The sequence below is a fragment of the Lissotriton vulgaris genome, unplaced genomic scaffold (genome assembly GCF_964263255.1).
Source record: "Lissotriton vulgaris unplaced genomic scaffold, aLisVul1.2 SCAFFOLD_781, whole genome shotgun sequence".
NCBI lineage: Eukaryota > Metazoa > Chordata > Amphibia > Caudata > Salamandridae > Lissotriton > Lissotriton vulgaris.
Genome location: NW_028252768.1, coordinates 472,501 through 492,949, shown reverse-complemented (window position 1 = coordinate 492,949; position 20,449 = coordinate 472,501). Strand labels below are relative to the sequence as shown.

The following is a 20,449-nucleotide window of genomic DNA, read 5'->3' as shown; positions in this document are numbered from 1 at the left end:
ACAACTGGTCCTTCTTTATCTCAGTTTAGGGAGGTCTCTATTACTCAGGTCAGGGATTTTTTGGCACCTATTAAATCAGGCTCTGCCCTTGACCCATGCCCTTTTAAAGTATTGCTACCAGTTTTGGAAGTTTTGCTTCCAGCAATTACTAATATATGTAACACTGTGATTACCACTGGAGTCTATCCCGCTGACCTAAAAAAGACTTTACTGAAGCCACTCCTAAAAAAAAACAAATTTAGACAGGACTGAGCTCAAGAACTATCGACCGATTGCCAATTTGCCCATCTTGGCCAAAGTTGTCGAAAAGGCCTTGAATGCCCAACTGTCAGCCTTTATAGAACACCATCATTTATTGGATGATTCTCAGTTTGGTTTTCGCCAACATCATGGGACGGAGACGGCCCTGATCAAGGCCACAGAGGATATCCGAATCATTCGTGATGCGGGTGGCACTGCGGTCTTGATATTGTTGGACCTTTCAGCAGCATTCGACACGGTCGATCATGCGATTTTGATCGACCGTGACGAAGATCTGGGGATTAAGCATAAGGCCAAGGCCCTACTGGCATCCTTCCTTGCCGGAAGGACTCAGGTGGTCACCATAGGGCCTTTTCAATCTACCACCCTGTCCCTGCCATGCGGAGTCCCCCAAGGCTCATCCCTGAGTCCGACACTCTTTAATATATACGTGTCGGACCTTGCCAACACCATCAGAGCTCATGGGATGAGCCTTACTTCCTATGCTGACGATACCCAGTTGGTCTTGGCCATCAGAAATGATGGACAAAAAGTGGCTGACAACTTTAATCTGGGCATGCAGGCTATAGGAAGTTGGATGGCCGCCAACTGCCTTAAATTGAACTCGGATAAGTCCGAGGTGGTCATCTTTGGACACTTATCCCCAGATTGGTCCTCTCGTTGGTGGCCACAGTCCATGGGCTCACCGCCTACTCCAGTCAACAAGGTAAGGAACCTGGGTGTCATGGTTGATGACAGGCTTACTTTTCTCCCCCATGCAAATCAGATTGCCTCGTCCGCATTTGATAAGCTACGAATCATCAAAAAAATCCTCCCCTTTCTCCCTACCTCAGCAGGCAAGACCTTGATCACGTCCTTGGTATTATCTACCTTGGACTACTGTAATGCCCTATTTTTGAATGCTCAAGAGAGAGTCCTTAACAAGATGCAGACTGTTCAAAATGCCGCTGCCCGACTGCTGGGTAACATCCCCAAATTCCAATCAGTCTCGAGCACCATCAGAGAGTTGCATTGGCTTACCATTAGGAACAGAGCTAAGTTTAAGGCTCTGTGCATTGTCTATAAGGCACTGCACAACCAGGGACCGGCCTTTCTGACTCAACAACTCATCCCCTACCGGCCCGCTAGGTCCCTGCGGTATTCTGATCTCTTCCAGCTGGAAGTACCCCGTACCAGACTGGTCTCATGGGGTGACAGAAGATTTCTTGTTTCCGCACCCAAGCTCTGGAACTCCTTGCCGCTAATCATAAAGAACAGTCCTTCTTTGTGGTCCTTTCGGAAACAACTCAAAACATGGTTATTTGACCAATAAGTAGATCCTCCTTTAGGGCTGAATTTAGCAGATATCAGCGCCGAGATGCCCAAGGGCCATTGTAGCGCTTTACAAATGTTTAAATAAATAAATAAATTGGCCGGCACCTTGTAAATAATGTTAGTGTTGTTCAATAATTTTAATTAGAATTTTCCTGCTAGTTTTTTTGCCCTTAAAGCATGTCTCAAGGACAACTGATAAACTAATCAACATTTGTAATCCCTCATTTCAAGTTGGGTGGAGTAGGGTGGGATATTTACCTGACATGGTAAATATTCCATACCTAAGGGTGAGGTGTTTACCAGCTTTCAACTTGAACGTGAGATATAGCACGCATTTTAACAAACCATTTTCTGCATGTTTCACCTGCCTGAATTTATCAGAAGGAAACTTTATGAGGCTGTGTCAATTATCACAAGTTTTCACAGGGTAAACAATTTAGCCCTCAACTTGTAATGTCACGTTGGTGTTACATACTGTTGTTATGCATGCCGCTGCAAAGTCAACATGTCGTACATATCACTGTCTGTGGTGGATGAGCGCATGATATAAGCTATTATGTTACAGCCTCAAGCTTCCTTCCATGACGCGTCTGCCTGTTTCTCTGAAGATGAGTGGAGGCTTTTACACGATTGGCAAAAGGAACTGTACAAGAATGTTATGAGGGAAATTCACCAAGCCCTGGTCTCTCTTGGTAAAGTTATTATGTCTATCATTATAAAAAGGTTTTACAAACGATGAAATGCCTGATATTTTAATTCATTTTTGTCAATTGTCTTCCGCTTTTATTGCCTTTAGTCTGTCCTGAAGCTTTGTAAGATCTCACTTTCAATGTCTCTGTTGTCATAAAATGGTTGCTTTCAAGTGAGTTGGATAAATACACATAGACTGCAGCAGCAGAGATTACAGGGGAATACATCGAATGATACTGTAAAGAAAGGAACAGCAGTGGATTCTGGATTAAATAAAGTCAAACATGGACTCATTATCAAGGCATTGGTCTTGCTATGTACAGAGTTGTCACTTTTATCAATACTATGCAAGACATGTGATATTTCCATCAATTAGTATCTGCGGAGCCTCAGCATGATGCATGTACATTACTATAGCATTCTGTATGAAATCTCATTCCTAGAGAAATGTACCCTGCTGCCTTTAAGTAAAGCGTACAGACTATAAAGGTAGATGTTATATTGAGCAGCAAAGCCCTCCAAACAGACCCTCCCCACACCACTTCGCACCGTTCATGGTGCCCAATGGTTGCATGTCCCAGTTCAAAGTAGCTCTGCAAAGAACATCACATGTGCCTCATGTACCTACTACCACTTGTAGGGAATAATGAGCTGGACTATGCAGTTGTGTCTACCCTTAAGTATCTGGGGCACGTGAGTTCTCTACATTCTTGCAGGAGAAAGTTGATGCATTGCCCCCGTGTTTTCTGAAAGGAAGCCTCATCTGCATCAAGTGTTGTTGAAATGTTTTCCGTCCCTAGAAGTTTCCAAAGACAGTGTAGCCATGTTCCATTATCTGGAACTGTGTCTCTGCCACACAGCACTAAAATAGCCTGCCTAGCCACAGCCAGGGACAGGGATGTCACTCTCTCTCTGTGCAAGCTGAGTGGGAATATGAGTGCTGTGGGTAGTCCGAATAGAATGTAGGCTGGGAATGGGGGATGTCTGAATGGAATATTGTGTTGATGCTTTTGAGTACAGATGACCCCTATGGCAGAAGCTTTGAGAAGTTCTATAAGAGATGTGTAAGGGTGCCAGGCAAGCCACATCCCCTCCAGCACCCAGCTGACTTGTTCGGGTACCAAGAGTGGATTTGGGCAGGTGTGTAGTACCAATTGTGTGTGTCCTTGATCATGGCTTTCCTTCCCGCGGCACTGGTTGCCGCTGCACGTGTGCAATGAAATGTGTCCCCTTGCACCTTATCTGTTAATGTGTGCTCTAGCCCTTCTTCCCATCTCCTCTGGGCCTTCATTCGTGCTTGTGGGGTCACTCTGGATTAGTTAGTGTAGGTCTGAGACCAATTGCTTATCCTTGGATTTGGTGAGTAGCCATTTCTCAAAAGAGGTCAGTGGCAGACTTCAGGTCCTCTCATCTTGGGCTGTGTCACCCAATGGTCTATTTAAATGTAGTGCATGTACTCCCTCCCTGGTAGACCATAGTCTGCCTATAGTTGTTCAAAGGGCTGTAAACCGGTTCGGTCATAAATATCCCCTTTATGCTTCCAATTCGCTAGCTGCCATGCCATGAAGTTCCTGCCAACCCTATTATTGGGGAGGGCAGGTACATCAGGCTCAGCAGGACAGCAGCATTGTCCCAGGTCATTATGGCGGCCAGCAATACGGGGAACTATATTCTTCCTTTTGTCTGTTCCTCTTGGGCACCAGTGCTTCTCAGAGGTCTTGTGGTGCCATTCTAACAGGTAGCGTAGTAGGGTGGCTATATAGTAGTTTTGAGGCAGGAAATTCCCAGTCCTCCCTCTGATGTGAGGGCATACTGTTGCCGCCTCGGCATTCAGGCTTTCTTTCCCTTGCAAACGAACTCCTCTAGCAATTGTTGCATCACAGAGAGAATGTTCCTGGGTGGTTGTAGGGGTAGCACCTGCGCTAATGCTACAGGCACCATGGGTCTCGGGAGGAAGGGGTGGTAGCGAAATGGCACACCGCCCTTGAAGCTAGGCACCCGTTTAGACCCTGTTCTACAGGGTCTGGTACCGAGGGATACGCAGGTGCTAATCGGGTGCCTAGCTTCAAGGGCAGTGTGCCATTTCGCTACCACCCCTCCCTCCCGAGACCCATGGTGCTTGTAGCATTAGTGCCCCCAATAAACTCAGTTCCACTCTATCACGACGGAAACCTGATTTAGTGTTTTTTACTTAGGATATTTCCTTTTTAACACTAGTGACCCCAGGTCAGGTTGGGCCTAAGGGCGCCTATACCGCCGGCGTCACTCACTACACTCTCACTGGTCCTGACGAATGCCTGTATAATTACCTTCACATAGGCTGAAACATGTTGACCTCACAACGGGTAAATCTAGACTTTTAATTCAGGTCCTTTACCCTACACATCTTTTATACATATCCAATTGGCAAAACGAACAAAACTTTTTTGACATAATTTGGATATTTTTAAATCACTTTATTCACATTGCACGTTCCCAAAAAACCCAGCTCCGCAGTAATCTGGCGTTGCAGCACACCAGGGTGGCATTCGGCCACTCCTGGTGGGGCCCAATGATGAAGCATGTCCAGGTTGGTGAGTGAGGGCCTTCTAAATAACCCAAAGAGGTAGATTTAAGGTGGGAGAAGCATTTGCTGACATGGTCGGTCTGATCTACCAGAGACCCAGTGTCCGAGTGAGGACGGGAAGGCTGCTGTCGGAGAAGATCGGGGTGCGTAGAGGCACCAGGCAAGGCTGCCCCCTGTCCCCCCTCCTCTTCTCCTTAGCCATTGAGCCACTAGCAGCTCTGCTACGGGACAGAGGAGCGGAATGGGGGATCCCATTGGCTGACGGAACGCACATAGTCTCACTCTACGCAGACGACCTGCTGCTTTATGTGCGGGACCTCACCGCGGTGCCAGCCGAGCTATCGGACGTCTTCCAGACCTTCGCAGAGGTCTCGGGCCTCAGGGTCAACTGGGCCAAGTCCGGGGCATACTCGTTTAGCCGTGATCAGGAGGAATGCGATGTGCATCTTGGAGGGGCCAGGCTCGCTTGGTACCCGACCACGTTTAAATACCTAGGACTGCACATCTATAGAGACCCACAGGACTTACTGGAGGGCAACCTGGTGCGCGCCATTTCTTCTCTGCGAGCTCAGATGTCCTTCTGGAAAACCCTTCCGCTGAACGTGCCCAGCCGCATAGCTCTTACTAAAATGATAGCGCTCCCTCGGCTGCTATACTACTTCGCGAATATCCCCACGTATGTCCCCACGCGGATATTCCGCGATCTGGAATCAATGCTTCGTGGCTTGATCTGGAACACGGGGCGACCTCGAGTGGCGCTGGCTAAACTGTACTCCCCGACCGCGGAGGGAGGATTGGCTGTCCCCAACATGGAGCTGTATTACCTGGCCGCACAGCTCCAATGGGTGACGTACTGGCTCAGCGATGCACATCTGGACGATACGGCCACTGCGGACTACCAGTGGACGCATCCCCAGACCTGCGCCCTGTTTCACCCATCGACCAAGGGACCCCGTCCCCTGCCCATGCATGTGGCCGTGGCCCGCAAATGCTTTCTCCGCAGCCTGAAGCTGACGCAAAACACCAGACCATATGCTCCTGCCCTCCCCCTGCTGGGCACCCCCAGGAGGAGCGGGACGGTTACGCAGCGCAATCTGGACCACTGGGTCACGGCTGGAGTGGAGACCATGGGTGACCTGTATGTTGACGGGGCCCTGCTCTCATTTGCGGAGTTATCTGACACCACGGGACTCCCGGCCGGGCAGTTCCTACTCCATGCGTCGGTACTGCGGGCATACACTGACTCCTGGGGTGACATCCAGGATGAACCGCCGATGCACCACCTGGTCCAATATCTACATGTAATGGGCAGAGGCTCGCACATCACGCATTGGTTAGCGCAGGCGCTTCTCATCCACACGCAAAAACCCACGCAGCAGATTAGGGCTAAATGGGCGGCGCACCGTGGGAGGGATTGGACGGACAAGGAGTGGAACCTAGTACTAGCTAGCCCCATGAACATCCCCCGCAATTCCCGCTTCCGTGTCATCCAACTGTACATATTGCACCAGGCATACCTAACGCCAGATAGAATAAACAGATACTTCGCGATCGACACTGCCGTTTGCCCCAGATGTGACCTGTTAGGCGCAGATATCCTGCACATGCTTTGGCACTGCCCAACCCTGACCACGTACTGGGGGGAGGTGACCTCACTCCTGAATCACAGCACGGGCCCGGGCCTGCCGGACACGTGGGAGGCGTGCATTCTCGGCCTCTACAAAAGAACCAAGCTGAACAAAACGCAGGCACGGTTCTGGGATCTGGGCCTCGTTACGGCCAAACGGCTGATTACGCGACACTGGAAACGGCGGGAACCGCCTACCCCAAAACACTGGTTCGCATCCTTTACAAACTGGGCCGGGGCGGAAGGCACGGCGCTCCACCGGGAAGAAACAGCGGGCCTGCGGCAGTTCCCGATAGCTCAGCTCTGGGATGGCATCCTGGGGTCCCTGAAGGGGGAGGGCACTGTCAGGGGGCTCACGTAGACTGGGTGAAGCCGGAGGTGGGTCACAGAGGCTAATGCTGTATCGCAGGAATCATCGCAAGCGGCCCCCCCCACCCCCTCCCCCTGACACAGACAAGAAACAGCCAGCGCGCAAACCTCGGACACGACCCAACGCCCACGCAGGCGCCCATCAGTGGCCATTGCCCAGCAGCGCGCCCCAAGCACAAAGTTGCTGACATCGCCCCCGCAAGCACACTCCACCCCCCCCCCCCCCCCCACCCACTATCACATATATGTTTACATGTTTGCAGTATCGGACCCCTGCTCACGGACGGTGGCCTCTTTGACCCCTCGTGTTGAAGTGGGCAGAAGCCGCTGACGACACTACAGATGGCGACTGCTGGCGTAGACGCTGATAGCCACACCGACAGCGAGGCTCCTCCACCTGAATGCCACATGCTCCACTAACAAGGCCGGCGACCGATGACACACCATGGCCCGCAGGGGCCGTCCCACTCCAGGTTCAGGCACACTTGCGCACGCACACCTCTGACCTCCGGTTGCACTGTAACAGCATCGGCAAACAACACACCGTTCAGAGGTGGCACCTACTAACACCGTGCCAGTGGGACGGACTTCGAGTGGGGAAACCGCGATAGGAACATTGGGACATACCGATACGAACTGTTTTGTTTAGTTTGCCGATTTCATGGCTCAGTTCTAGAAAAAACTGAAAAATAAGGCGTCATTTATGGACTTCTCCTTTCTTGACTTAAGAAAATGTGACTATCTTCTCCAAGTCCTAGCACACCGGGGACACAAGGGACGCAATGACATGCCCTTTTTATGATGGCCCACACCCCCACGATTCACCGTTCATTTGCAGCCGGCCCGCAGGGTTGTAGGCTTCGCTATGTGTACTGTACCTTTGAACATTAATAAACGTCTTAAAAAAAAATAAAAAAATAAATAAATAACCCAAAGAGGTGATCCTGAACGTGGGTCACTATCACATGCTTGCTCATGTTTTGCCTTTGGCATGACGCTCCTCAGTTGTTTCTTTGATTTCTTCCGAGGGGAGTTGGAGCATTGAATCCGTTCCCTTCTTCTCTTGTTGTTCCGTATATATATATATATATATATATATATATATATATATATATATATATATATATATATATATATATATATATATTCACTGAAAAAACCATAGGTTTGACACCAGTTATAGTTAGCTGGAAATTTTACTGACATAAAACCATTGAAATTCCCACGTTATAGTTAGTTGGACTCACTATAACTTGCGCGCCTGCAATGCACTGCTGATGACGTCACATATTACATCACTCATGACATGGACATTACTCATAATATCACTGATGACACCATCCAGTGAATGTGTGTCTTTGTGAAAAATAAATATGTTTTATATATGTATATGTAAAGGTCGATGGAAGAATAAATGTTTAAATAAGTGTCTAAATGGATGTTTTTTTAAAAAAAAATGGATTGGTTAACTGGCTTATTAGGTGTATGTTAGTGAATACATATATTAGCGAGTAATGTTTAAATATTTAAATATATGTATCAGTGTTTCACTTTGTGTATAAGTGGCTGCATGGGTTGGCGAGTAGCTACATGTGTGTGTATATGGGTTATTAGATTTTTTTTAGTATCAGTATGAGTGTCTGTATGGTTTGGTGGGAGTATTACTTAGCATATAGATGCATCAATGACTGACTCACTGTATGCGTTTTGAAGACAGCATATGTGCAGGACTGTATGGGTGGATGAGTGTGTATATGTGTGTGTTAGTGAGTGAATGACTGTCTCACTAGTGTCTTTATCAGTAACTACATATGTTTTAATCTAGTATATGTGAGTATTAATGTATATAAGTGAGTATATGTGAGAGTGAGAGATTGTAAGAGTTCCTGTTTAAATAAGTATGTGTTTCTATAAGTGATTGTTTAAGAGAGTAAGTATGTGTAAGTTTCCTTAGAAGTAAGGTGGTAGTGTGTGTACAGCTGTATATGCAAATAAATGGATGTTCAATAGTTTATTTGCATGTGTGAGTATGTGTGTGAGTAACTTTTGGATGACTGTCGGTGTGTAACAGGATGTATAGATGTATCACTACATATGGTGAGTGAGTATATGTATGAGTGACTATATAGAACTGTTGGTGAATGAGTGGATGTGTATATAGATGGTGGAATTACTGAATTGGTTGTTGTAACTCAATTTTTTTGAAAATGTTAGTTTCTATTTTTGAATATGTGTTTCAAGGGTTACATTACACTGAAAGGAGGTCTGTCACTCTGTCACAAGGATGGTGTCATCAGTGATGTTATGAGTGATGTCACTAACCATGTCATGAGTGATGTAATATGTGACGTCATCAGCAGTGCATTGCAGGCACGCAAGTTATAGTGAGTCCAACTAGCTATAACGTGGGAATTTCAATGGTTTTATGTCAGTAAAATTTCCAGCTAACTATAAATGGTGTCAAACCTATGGTTTTTTCAGGGAATTTCATAGGTTTTTTAAATGCTAATTCCTAACTATAACTGGTGTGAAACCTATGGTTTTTTCAGTGAATTTCATAGTTTTTTTAAATGCTAGTTCCTAACTACATATAGGGCCTCAAACCTATGTTTTTTTCAGTGAATTTCAAAGGTTTTTTAATAGCAAATTTCTATTTCTATAAAATATAATATTTTTTATAATGAATCCTATATTGTATATTTATGTAATACTATTTTTTATATGTATATATATTTTTTATTTTTTTGCCCTGGAGCGCTCCCGGTGCGCGTACCGGTGTGCGCACCGGAAAGCGCAGTCTTGCGGCGCACCCCGGTGCGCGTACCGGTTAGCGTCCCGTTTGCGCTATTGCCGTGAATGAAACCATCATCGTGACGTATCGCGTAGCCGCGTCCGCGTGATACGCACGGCGTAAGCACACCCGGAAGCACCCTAGCGCATACGATCGCGCTACGTAAGCGCCCCGGGGCGCGCCGCGTAAGCACGTCGGGTCATGTGACCTGAAAATAACACTTTTCATTGGTTCAGGACAGTTTTGTTTTCCAAATGATGAATTCCGGGGTCATGTGACCTGCAAATAACACTTTTCATTGGTTCAGGACAGTTTTGTTTTCCAAATGATTAAAGCCCCCACCTTTTTTCCGCATTCTCACTTTGTAATTTGACTGAGGAAGACCTGTTTGCAGACCTATTTGTACTGAGAAATGGCTACAATAGCAGCAGCAGCAGGAGCATCTCAACCACCACCACCACCACCACAAGGACCATCACAACACCACAGTGAAGAAGAGGAGTAGGAGGAGGAGCAGAGGCGGTTCCTGCCTGAAGATACTACCCCCTATAAGCCAAAGGAGCACATTGTCTGGGAGTTTTTTAAAATCCCAAGGGTCCTCAAGAAAGTTAATGCACCAAAGGTTACTTGTCTGATCTGTGGCACTGTACTTTCCAGGGGGAACCCTGCCGAAAAGTATTCTTTTGGCAACAACACTATGATTCGCCACATGCAACGCCGGCACCCAAACAACTATGCTGCGGCAGAGGTCAGAGAACTGACCAGAAACCCTCCCCAATCTTCTCCCAGCACCTCCCAAAGTAAACAACCCACTCCATCTGGTCCAGAGACAAGGGAGATGGTCCCAAACATCCAAACCCAGTTTGGAGATTTTAAAATCGTTTGTAAATTTTGCGGGACTACAATTTGCTATGGAGAGCAAAGTATTAAACTCATCAACCGTGCTGGAGACAACCACAACTGTAAAAAGAAACCTTAATTTTTTCCTGGTTTTTTTTGCTCCAGTTGAGCCGTTTACAATTCCCTGTTTTTTGTTTGTCCCCATGAAAATTACAAAAAAAATATAAAATTGTTCATAAAAGCCAAAAAAAGTAAAAAAATGTTCCAAAAAACAATAAAAAAAATATAAAACAACAAAAAGAATAAAAAACCAGTTCTTTTTAGAACTACCTCCAATTTATAAAAAAAATGCTACATTTTTCAAAGACTGTCATTCTTTTTTCCCCATGGTACGCTCCCTGGTACGCTCCGCGGTGCGCGTACCGGGCGCTCCCCCCGCGCAAATCGAAAAAAAAAAAACATTTTGCCCCGTGGGGCCCTTTTATGGCCCCCACATCAAACCTAGGGGGTCAGGGGGGTCTACCCTGCCCCCTTTTGGTCATTTCCCCCTTTGTTTTTCCCACCTCTTGTGTCTCAAACCTACAGAGACACAAGATGGCGGCCGCTCCGGACTGTTTGGAATGTTGACAGACACCCGAGAGCCAATCAGCTTTCCGCTCGCTAACTCGCGTAGCGCGCTGGAGCACGCCCCGGTGCGCGTACCGGGGTGCCCTTATAGATATATATATTTTTTTTAACCTAAATTACTCAAAATCCACTGGAGCTCATATCCTGAGACATAGCAAAGGCACATCGGGCTACCAGTCCCTACAATTTTGCCAAGTTTGGTGGAAATCCATTCAGCCGTTCGGGCTAAAAGTGAGTCCAACCGCCCTATGGAAATTAACATGTTTTGGTAAATGTAAATGTATTGCGATTTATATAGCGCACTTTTCACCCGAAGGCATCAAGGCGCTTGCCTTGGGAACCCGTCCTGGTATTCCCCTGTGAGATAACCCCAGCAGGGTATCCACAAGGTGAAAGCCAGGCATCCCGCCGCGAGGGGCCGTAGTGGAGATTAAGCAAGCTATTGCCCAGAGTCGCAGAGTGTGAACCCGTGAGTCGAGTAGGCACCGGAACGAGAATTATCGAGTCCGTGGAATTTTTGAGCCCAAGGCCCGCCGAGGCGGGGAATTGAACCCTGGTCCAGGACCGATCTCAGCTTCCAGGTCTGCCGCCTCTAACCCCTGAGCCACACTTCTCCACAGTACCTCCTTTTATCTCGGCCCCCGCTTGACGAATCCCCCCCAAACTTTCAGGGAAGGAGCGGAGCGAGGCAAATTTCAGGAAAATTACAGGCCCATCCCTCAATCGACGTCAAAGTTATTCCTATAGAAAATAATCCTAACTAAAACTACCTACTGGCGACCGCCAGTAGGTAATATATATATATATTTACTTAAAAAACCTTAGGTTTCAGGCCTTATATAATTAGGAATTAGCATTTAAAAAAATATTGAAATTGCTCCTATATAGTTAGTTGTACTAACTATATTTCGCGCACCCGCAATCCACTGCTGATGATGTCACATATTACATCATTCATGACATGGTCAGTGACATTACTGATGACATCTCAAATGACAACACTGATGACATCTCATTTGACATCACTGATGACATCACTGATGACATCACTGATGACATCATCCCGTGACTGTGTGTTTCTGTAAAGTTTAAATATGTTTTACATATTGAAGAATGAGTGGATGTATAAGTGTCTAGATGAAGGATTTAGTAGGTGCGTGACTGACTGTATGAGTGATTGATTAAATGTGTCTTACTAAATGCATCGGTTAGTGACTAAAGCAGAGGTCTTCAAACTTTTTGATGCAGAGACCCCCTTGTAAAACCTTTTTAGGGGTAAGGACCCCCTTCCGACAAAAGTTTCTAGAAACTGGTACTCCTCATCATCAACTTTTGACAACCATAAATGCGCCTGTTAGACCTCATCACATCCATCCATCATTCATCCACCCACACTTATACACATCCATCCATCATTCATCCATGCAACCTTTTATCCATCCATAAATCCATCCACCCTTTCATCCTCCCATCCATACATCTATCCATCCACACTTTCATCCATCCATCCACCCACCCACCCTTTTCATCCATCCATCCACCCATCATTCATCCCCCCACCTTTTCACACATCCATCCATGCATCATTCATCCATGCAACCTTTTATCCATCCATACATCCATCCTTCATCCATCCACCCTTTCATCCATCCATCCACCCATCATTCATTCCCCCACCTTTTCACACATCCATCCATGCATCATTCATCCATGCAACCTTTTATCCATCCACCCTTTCATCCTTCATCCATCCACCCTTTCATCCTTCCATCCATCCTTTATACGTCCACCCTTTCATCCATCCATCCATCCACCCATCATTCATCCCCCCCACCCATCGTTCATTCCCCCACCTTTTCACACATCCATCATTCATCCATGCAACCTTTTATCATCCATACATCCATCCACCCTTCTATCCTTCATCAATCTACCCTTTCATCCTTCCATCTATCCACACTTTCATCCATTCATCCACCCTTTCATCCATCCATTCATCCTTCATCCGTCCACCCTTTCATCCTTACATCCATACATCTATCCTTCATCCATCTGTCCTTCACCCATCCACCCTTTCATCCTTCCATCCATAGATCCATCCTTCATCCATCCACCCTTTCATCCATCCATTGACCCATCATTCATCCACCCATCTTTTCACACATCCATCCATCCATCATTCATCCATGCAACCTTTTATCCATCCATACATCCTTCATCCATCTACCCTTTCATCCTTCATCCATCCACCCTTGCATCCATCCATCCTTTCATCCATCCATCCACCCTTTCATCCATCTATTCATCATGCATCCACCCACCTTTTCACACATCCACCCATCCTTCATCCTTACATCCATCCATCCACCCATCCACCCATCATTCATCCACCCACCTTTTCTGTGCCTCTCCCATGGGGGGGCGAGATCAGTATCTCTCTGCGTCTTCTTCCTTCTTTCCCCATCATGTGAGGGCATCTCTGTGCCTCCCTGCTGGGAGCGGGGGACGTGTCACGGGACCCACAGCTCCAGGCGCTCAATATCCTTTGACCTCAAAGGGCTACACTACAGCCTGCTCCCCCAGCCCCCCTCCGCCCCAGCCCCCACTTCCCCTCCTCCCCCAGCTCGAAACGCTTCAGGGACACACACACTCACAGCCATACCCGTACTTGACAGGTCTTTAAAAGACCTTTTACTTGTTAATGAGGCTTTGATGTTTTTCACACCTCGGTGTGAATTAGGCCTCCACCGTGAGCACCCTCGATCAGCCCAAGCCAGGAACTGCACTCTGACAGAATCTGCGACCCCCTTCCAAGGACTTCACGACCCCCCTGGGGGTCGGACCCCACAGATTGAAGACCTCTGGACTAAAGTGTCTGAATGTGTGCATCAGTATGTCTGTTGTTGTGTAAGCTGCTGCATGTGTTGATCAGTAGCTATGAGTGGCTATATGGGTTATTGATTGGTTGCCTAAGTATTTGAATGGGAGACTGAGTGTGTGTGTGGGTGGCTGGGAGGTGTATAACTCTGTGTATAGACGTGTGATCAGTTGATTCACTAGGTGTATGAGTTCAAGAGTGCATGTGGAAACAGCTATATGGGCGGTTGACTGTGTGCATGGGTGTGTTGGTGAGTGAATGGATATCTCAGTGCTACATGTGCAAGTAAGTACATATGTAAAACACAGTGCATGTGAGAGTTGGCATATATAAATGACTATACATGAGAGCCAGTGAATGTGCGAGTGGCTATATGAATCATTGTGTACTTGTATCAGTGATTGTATAAGAGAGTAAGTATGTGTTAGTATATGTTTGAATAAGTAAGGTGTTGTGTGTATGACTGTATAGTTGAGGAAATGGAAGTGTGATTGATTCTTTGCATGACTGACTAGGTGTGTGAGTAACTCCATGGATGAGTGGCAGTGTGTGAGTGTCTGTATAGGTGTATGAGTGCATATGATATGTTGTATTGATGAGTGACTGTATGTATGAGTGATTCTATGGGTGAATGAGTGAAGGTGTGTGTAGATCTAGGAATCAGTGAGTGCGTATGTAGTAACTGGTATTGGTGGTTCAATGGTTTCAAGAATGGTAGTCTGTATTTAACACTGGGTGTATCAAAGGTTATATTAGAGTGTGAGGAGGTGCATCGTATTATCACAAGAATGATATCATCAGTGATATAATCAGTGATATGATCAGTGATGTCAAATGAGATGTCATCAGTGATGTCATCAGTGATGTCATTTGAGATGTCATCATTGATGTCATCAGTGATGTCACTGACCATGTCATGAATGATGTAATATGTGACATCATAAGCAGTGGAGCGTACGGTGAGCGCATATAGATATATAATTTGATCAAATTTAATTTTCTCAACAACTACTGGAGGGATTTTCACCAAATATAGAAAAGACACTACTGCATAACTGTCCCTACCATTTTGCCAAGTTTGGTGTAATTCCGTTCAGCCGTTCGGGATGTAGCCGTGTCTAAAGGTCCCATAGAAAATGCCATTTGAAAATTTTCTAATTCAATTTTCTCAGGAACTACTGGAGGGATTTTCACCAAACACAGCAAAGGCACATCTGCATACCATGCCCTACCATTTTGCCAAGTTTGGTGTAATTCCATTCAGCCGTTCGGGCTGTAGCCGTGTCTAAAGGTCCCTATGGAAATTAACATGGAGAAAACACGTTTTGGGACCCCCCTTTCGGCCCCGGCTTGACGAATCCACCCGAAACTTTCAGGGAAGGAGCGGAGCGGAGCTGGCCAAAATTCTGGAAAATTACTCACAGATTCCTCAATCGGCGCCAAAGTTATTCCCAATAGAATGTTGAGCGCATATAGATATATAATTTGCTCAAATTCATTTTCTCAACAACTACTGGAAGGATTTTCACCAAATATAGAAAAGGCACTACTGCATACTTGCCCCTACCATTTTGCCAAGTTTGGTGTAATTGCGTTCAGCCGTTTGGGCTGTAGCTGTGTCTAAAGGTCCCATAGAAAATGCCATTTGAAAAATTTCAAATTCAATTTTCTCAAGAACTACTGGAGGGATTTACACCAAACATACAAAAGGCACTGCTGCATACCAGTCCCTACCATTTTGCCTAATCTGGTATAATTCCGTTCAACCGTTCGAGCTGTAGCCTTGTCAGAATGTCCCTATGGAAATTAACATGGGGAAAACACATTTTGGGACCCCCCTTTTTTCTCGGCCCCCGCTTGACGAATCCCCCCGAAACTTTCAGGGAAGGAGCGGAGCGCAGTGAGGCAAATTTAAGGAAAATTACAGGCAGATCCCTCAATCGGCGCCAAAGTTATTCCCAATAGAATGTTCGGAATTTCCTATGGTAACTAGGTCCTAACTATATATACCTACTGGCGACCGCCGGTAGGATATATATATATATATATATCCTACCGGCGGAAATCTGGGTCTCCTGTTTCTTGGCGGTGCTGCGGCTGGATTGAGTCCGTGGAAACCTGTGTTGATATATATATATATATACATACACACACACATATATATATATATATATATATATCAACACAGGTTTCCACGAACAATGAAACGGACTCAATCCAGCCGCAGCACCGCCAAGAAACAGGAGACCCAGATTTCCGTGAGTAATTATTTTATTCTGCAATGGACAGCATAACGTTTCGGCCTACCAGAGGCCTAGGTCACATGGCACCTTGGAGGGCGGTGGCAGAAATTTAAAGCGCAAGTGCAAGTGAAGTAAACATTGTCATTGGGTGTCAATTGGATGCACGGAAAACATAGTAAAAATACTAAAAAAAAAATCCTTTTTTCCCTTGTGCTTAACGGACAAAAACAGTATTAGGATAAATCCCTATAACGATAATGTTTCACATAGAAAACATCATGAATCATTAAGCGTGACATTTGTAAATTAGCGCATGCCCCAACCAAATTCCTTTCGCAAGAATCACATGAATTAGTGCAAAAAATAGCAGAATAAATAATTTTTTGGGCTATAAATATATATAAAATATATATACAAAATACATAAAATTCATGGCATGTCCTAAAAACTGGCCTAAAATCCAACCCTTTATATATACTAAAAGAATTAATTAAAATCAGTACTGTTAAGATGTATATAGACTCTAGTTGAATATTAAATGTTAAAACGGTCAACCAACATCTCTTCCAGTGGCCATCACGCAATGATTAAACTATAAATATTCATTATGTTTATGTACAATTTAGCAATTTTGCATCCTATATTGTGACACCCACATGAATAAATAAGTGAAAAAAATGATAAAGTGCTGATAGTGTCTTGGTAGTGTGTACAGTAAACGGTAGGGTATTTGATCAATGAAATACATCATCTTTAAAAACACCTACCAATTACTAATTACATTTTTTGGGTAACTTACTTTTTATATCAGATTAAAACTATGTTAACACATAGATTTAAAAAATATTTTTTACATATATTTGTGTTTTACGAATGAGATGTTATTCAGACTGGTCCCAGTCTGCCATCCTAACACACAAAGTGGCAAATTTTCCAGACAAACAGATGGCTTCAACTCAAGAATATGGGATATATATATATATATATATTCACTGAAAAAACCATAGGTTATAGACCATATATAGTTAGGAATTCGCATTTACAAAACCTTATTTTACTCACACAAAACCATTGAAATTCCATATATAGTTAGTTGCACTAACTATATATCGCGCACCCGCAATCCACTGCTGATGATGTCACATATTACATCATTCATGACATGGTCAGTGACATCACTGATGACATCACTGATGACATCTCAAATGACATCACTGATGACATCTCAAATGACATCACTGATGACATCACTGATGACATCTCATTTGACATTACTGATCACATCACTGATGATATCATTCATGTGATAATACGATGAACCTCTTCAGACTCTAATATAACCTTAGATACAATCAGTGTAAACAGACACTCACAGACTGTCACTCATCCATGGAGTTACTCACACACCTAGTCAGTCATGCAAAGAATCAATCACACCTCCATTTCCTCAACTATACAGTTATACAAACTTTACTTATTCAAACATATACTAACACATATTTACTCTCTTATACAATCCCTGATACAAGTTCACAATGATCCATACAGCCACTCACACATTCACTGGCTCTTATGCACAGTTATTTATATATGTCAACTCTCACATGTACTGTGTTTTACATATGTACTTACTTTGACATGTAGCACTGAGATATCCATTCACTCACCAATACACTCATGCACACAGTCAACCGCCCATACAGCTGTTTCCACATGCACTTTTGAAACCATACATCTAGTGAATCAACTGCTCACACATCTATGCACAGAGTCATACACCTCCCAGCCACCCACACACACACTCAGTCTCCCATACAAATACTTGGGCAACCAATCAATAACCCATATAGTTACTCATATAGCTACTTATCAACACATGCAACAGTTTACAGTACAACAAATTAAGACAGTTTAGTCACTAACCCATGCACTCAGTGAGACACATTTAATCACTCACTCATACAGTCAGTCATGCACCTACTAAATCCATCATCCAGACACTTATACATCCACTCATTCTTCAATATGTAAGACATATTTTAACTTTACAGAAACATACAGTCACTGGATGTTGTCATCAGTGATGTCATCAGTGATGTCATTTGAGATGTCATCAGTGATGTCATCAGTGATGTCACTGACCATGTCATGAATGATGTAATATGTGACATCATCAGCAGTGGATTGCGGGTGCGCGATATATAGTTAGTGCAACTAACTATATATGGAATTTCAATGGTTTTGTGTGAGTAAAATAAGGTTTTGTAAATGCGAATTCCTAACTATATATGGTCTATAACCTATGGTTTTTTCAGTGAATTTTCAAGGTTTTGTAAATGCTAATTCCTAACTATATATGGTCTATAACCTATGGTTTTTTCAGTGAATTTTCAAGGTTTTGTAAATGCTAATTCCTAACTATATATGGTCTATAGCCTATGGTTTTTTCAGTGAATATATATATATACATACATATATAAACATATATCATCTGTATATCTATATAAATACAAACATAAATGCATGCATACATATACTTATATGCATTTTAGGGTTGTTAGGGCGTTTTCGTGTGTATTATGTTGCTTTTTTAGGGCTTTTGGGTCAATTAAGTAGGGTTCCCGGAGCCTAGGGCTGAGGGGCCGGTTCAGTTTCGTGCGTATTGGTGTTGGCAAGGTTTTGAGGGATTTTGGCGGTTTTTGGTCGAGATTTGGCCGTTTTATGGCTTTTTTTGTCTTTGCGGGGGGCGCGTATTCGGGTTGAAATTCGTCCCCGTTCCAGTGGATGGATTGGGCTGATTTTTGGAGAGATGTTAGGGAATCGCTGGAACTAGTGTCCAGCCAAGTTTGAAGCGGATCGGAGCAGTGGAAGTGCTTTAAAGAGCAATTTTTGTGCGGAGTAGCGAATTGCCATGTTATTCAATGGGAGTTTTTGGTGCGCATGGAGAAGGTGAATTTGGGGTGTTCCAGTTGCGCTAGAGGGACGGGGCTTTGGTGAGCTGTAGGGAGAGTGGATCGGCAGGTGTGCCGAATTTTTGGGATTTGTTGGCCGAAGGGAAGGGTGTGCTTGGGCAAAGTCGATTTGGTGAAAACGGTGCGTTATTTACATGAAAGTTGAAAAAACACTAATAAAAGCAAAGCTAAAAAGCCACCTCATTACAAACAGAATGGCTTTAACTTAAACGAGGGCGAGATCTATTGCATTTTCAATGCTTGTTTACTCTGGTTCCATCAAGAAGGCATTCAGATGTGTCACACATTTGCCATAAATTCTGAATGTTAGCACTCTAGTTGCACATTAGATCACTGTAGTAAAGCTACTGCTCACCAGGGACGTCTGCTGCTGGTATTCAAAGTGCATGTTTCAGTCTGCATGTCAGAATTTTTTTAATGAAATAGAAGAGGATTTGAGAAGTCACTCAAAATGATCCCTAATTTTTCTTTCTGAAGCACTAATCATACTTTCTATGGCAAAATTAACCCCCTCATGTTGTTCCTTTTTAAATTGAGTGTTTTCAGACTTACCACTTCATTCCAATCAAGATGGCTTCTGGTGTGCCATACTTTTGTCATAAGTAAGACCGTTAGCGCTCTAGTTGTTCTTTAGAACACTCTGGGACATTCTGTCATTGGGCTATACTTGGGGTACATCTGAATGATATTTGGGCTACATTTAGGCTCTTTTGTCTCTGGTGGCCATCTTGGGAGACTATGTCAGAATTTTTTAATGAAATTGAAGAGGGTTTGAGAAGTCACTCAAAATGTGCCCTAATTTTTCTTTTTGCAGCACTAATCATAATTCATATGGCAAAATATACCCCCTCATTTTGTTCCTTTTTAAATTAAATGTTTTAAGAGTTACCACTTTATTCCAATCAAGATGGCTTCAGGTGTGCCATACCTTTGTAATAAGTAGGACTGTTAGCGCTCTAGTTGTTCTTTAGAACACTCTGGGACATTCTGTCATTGGGCTATACTTGGGCTACATCTGGGTGATATTTGGGCTACATTTGGGCTCTTTTGTCTCTGGTGGCCATTTTGGGAGACTGCATGTCAGAATTTTTAATGAAATAGAAGAGGATTTGAAAAGTCACTCAAAATGTGCCCTAATTTTTCTTTCTGCAGCACTAATAATACCTTCTATTGCATAATATACCCCCTCATTTTGTTCCTTTTTAAATTAAATGTCTTAAGAGTTACCACTTTATTCCCATCACGATGGCTCCAGGTGTGCTATACCTTTG

General features: G+C 44.3%; 1 protein-coding gene across 1 annotated transcript in view; it reads left to right on the top strand.

Moving 5' to 3' along the window:
* LOC147662024 (uncharacterized) overlaps positions 1–20,449 on the top strand; it is a 188,921-nt gene that overhangs the window by 32,102 nt on the left and 136,370 nt on the right. Inside the window, exon 2 of the mRNA XM_086951173.1 lies at positions 2,141–2,267. Within this exon, the coding sequence (XP_086807299.1) occupies positions 2,141–2,267 (127 nt within the window). The remainder of the gene's footprint in view (positions 1–2,140; positions 2,268–20,449) is intronic.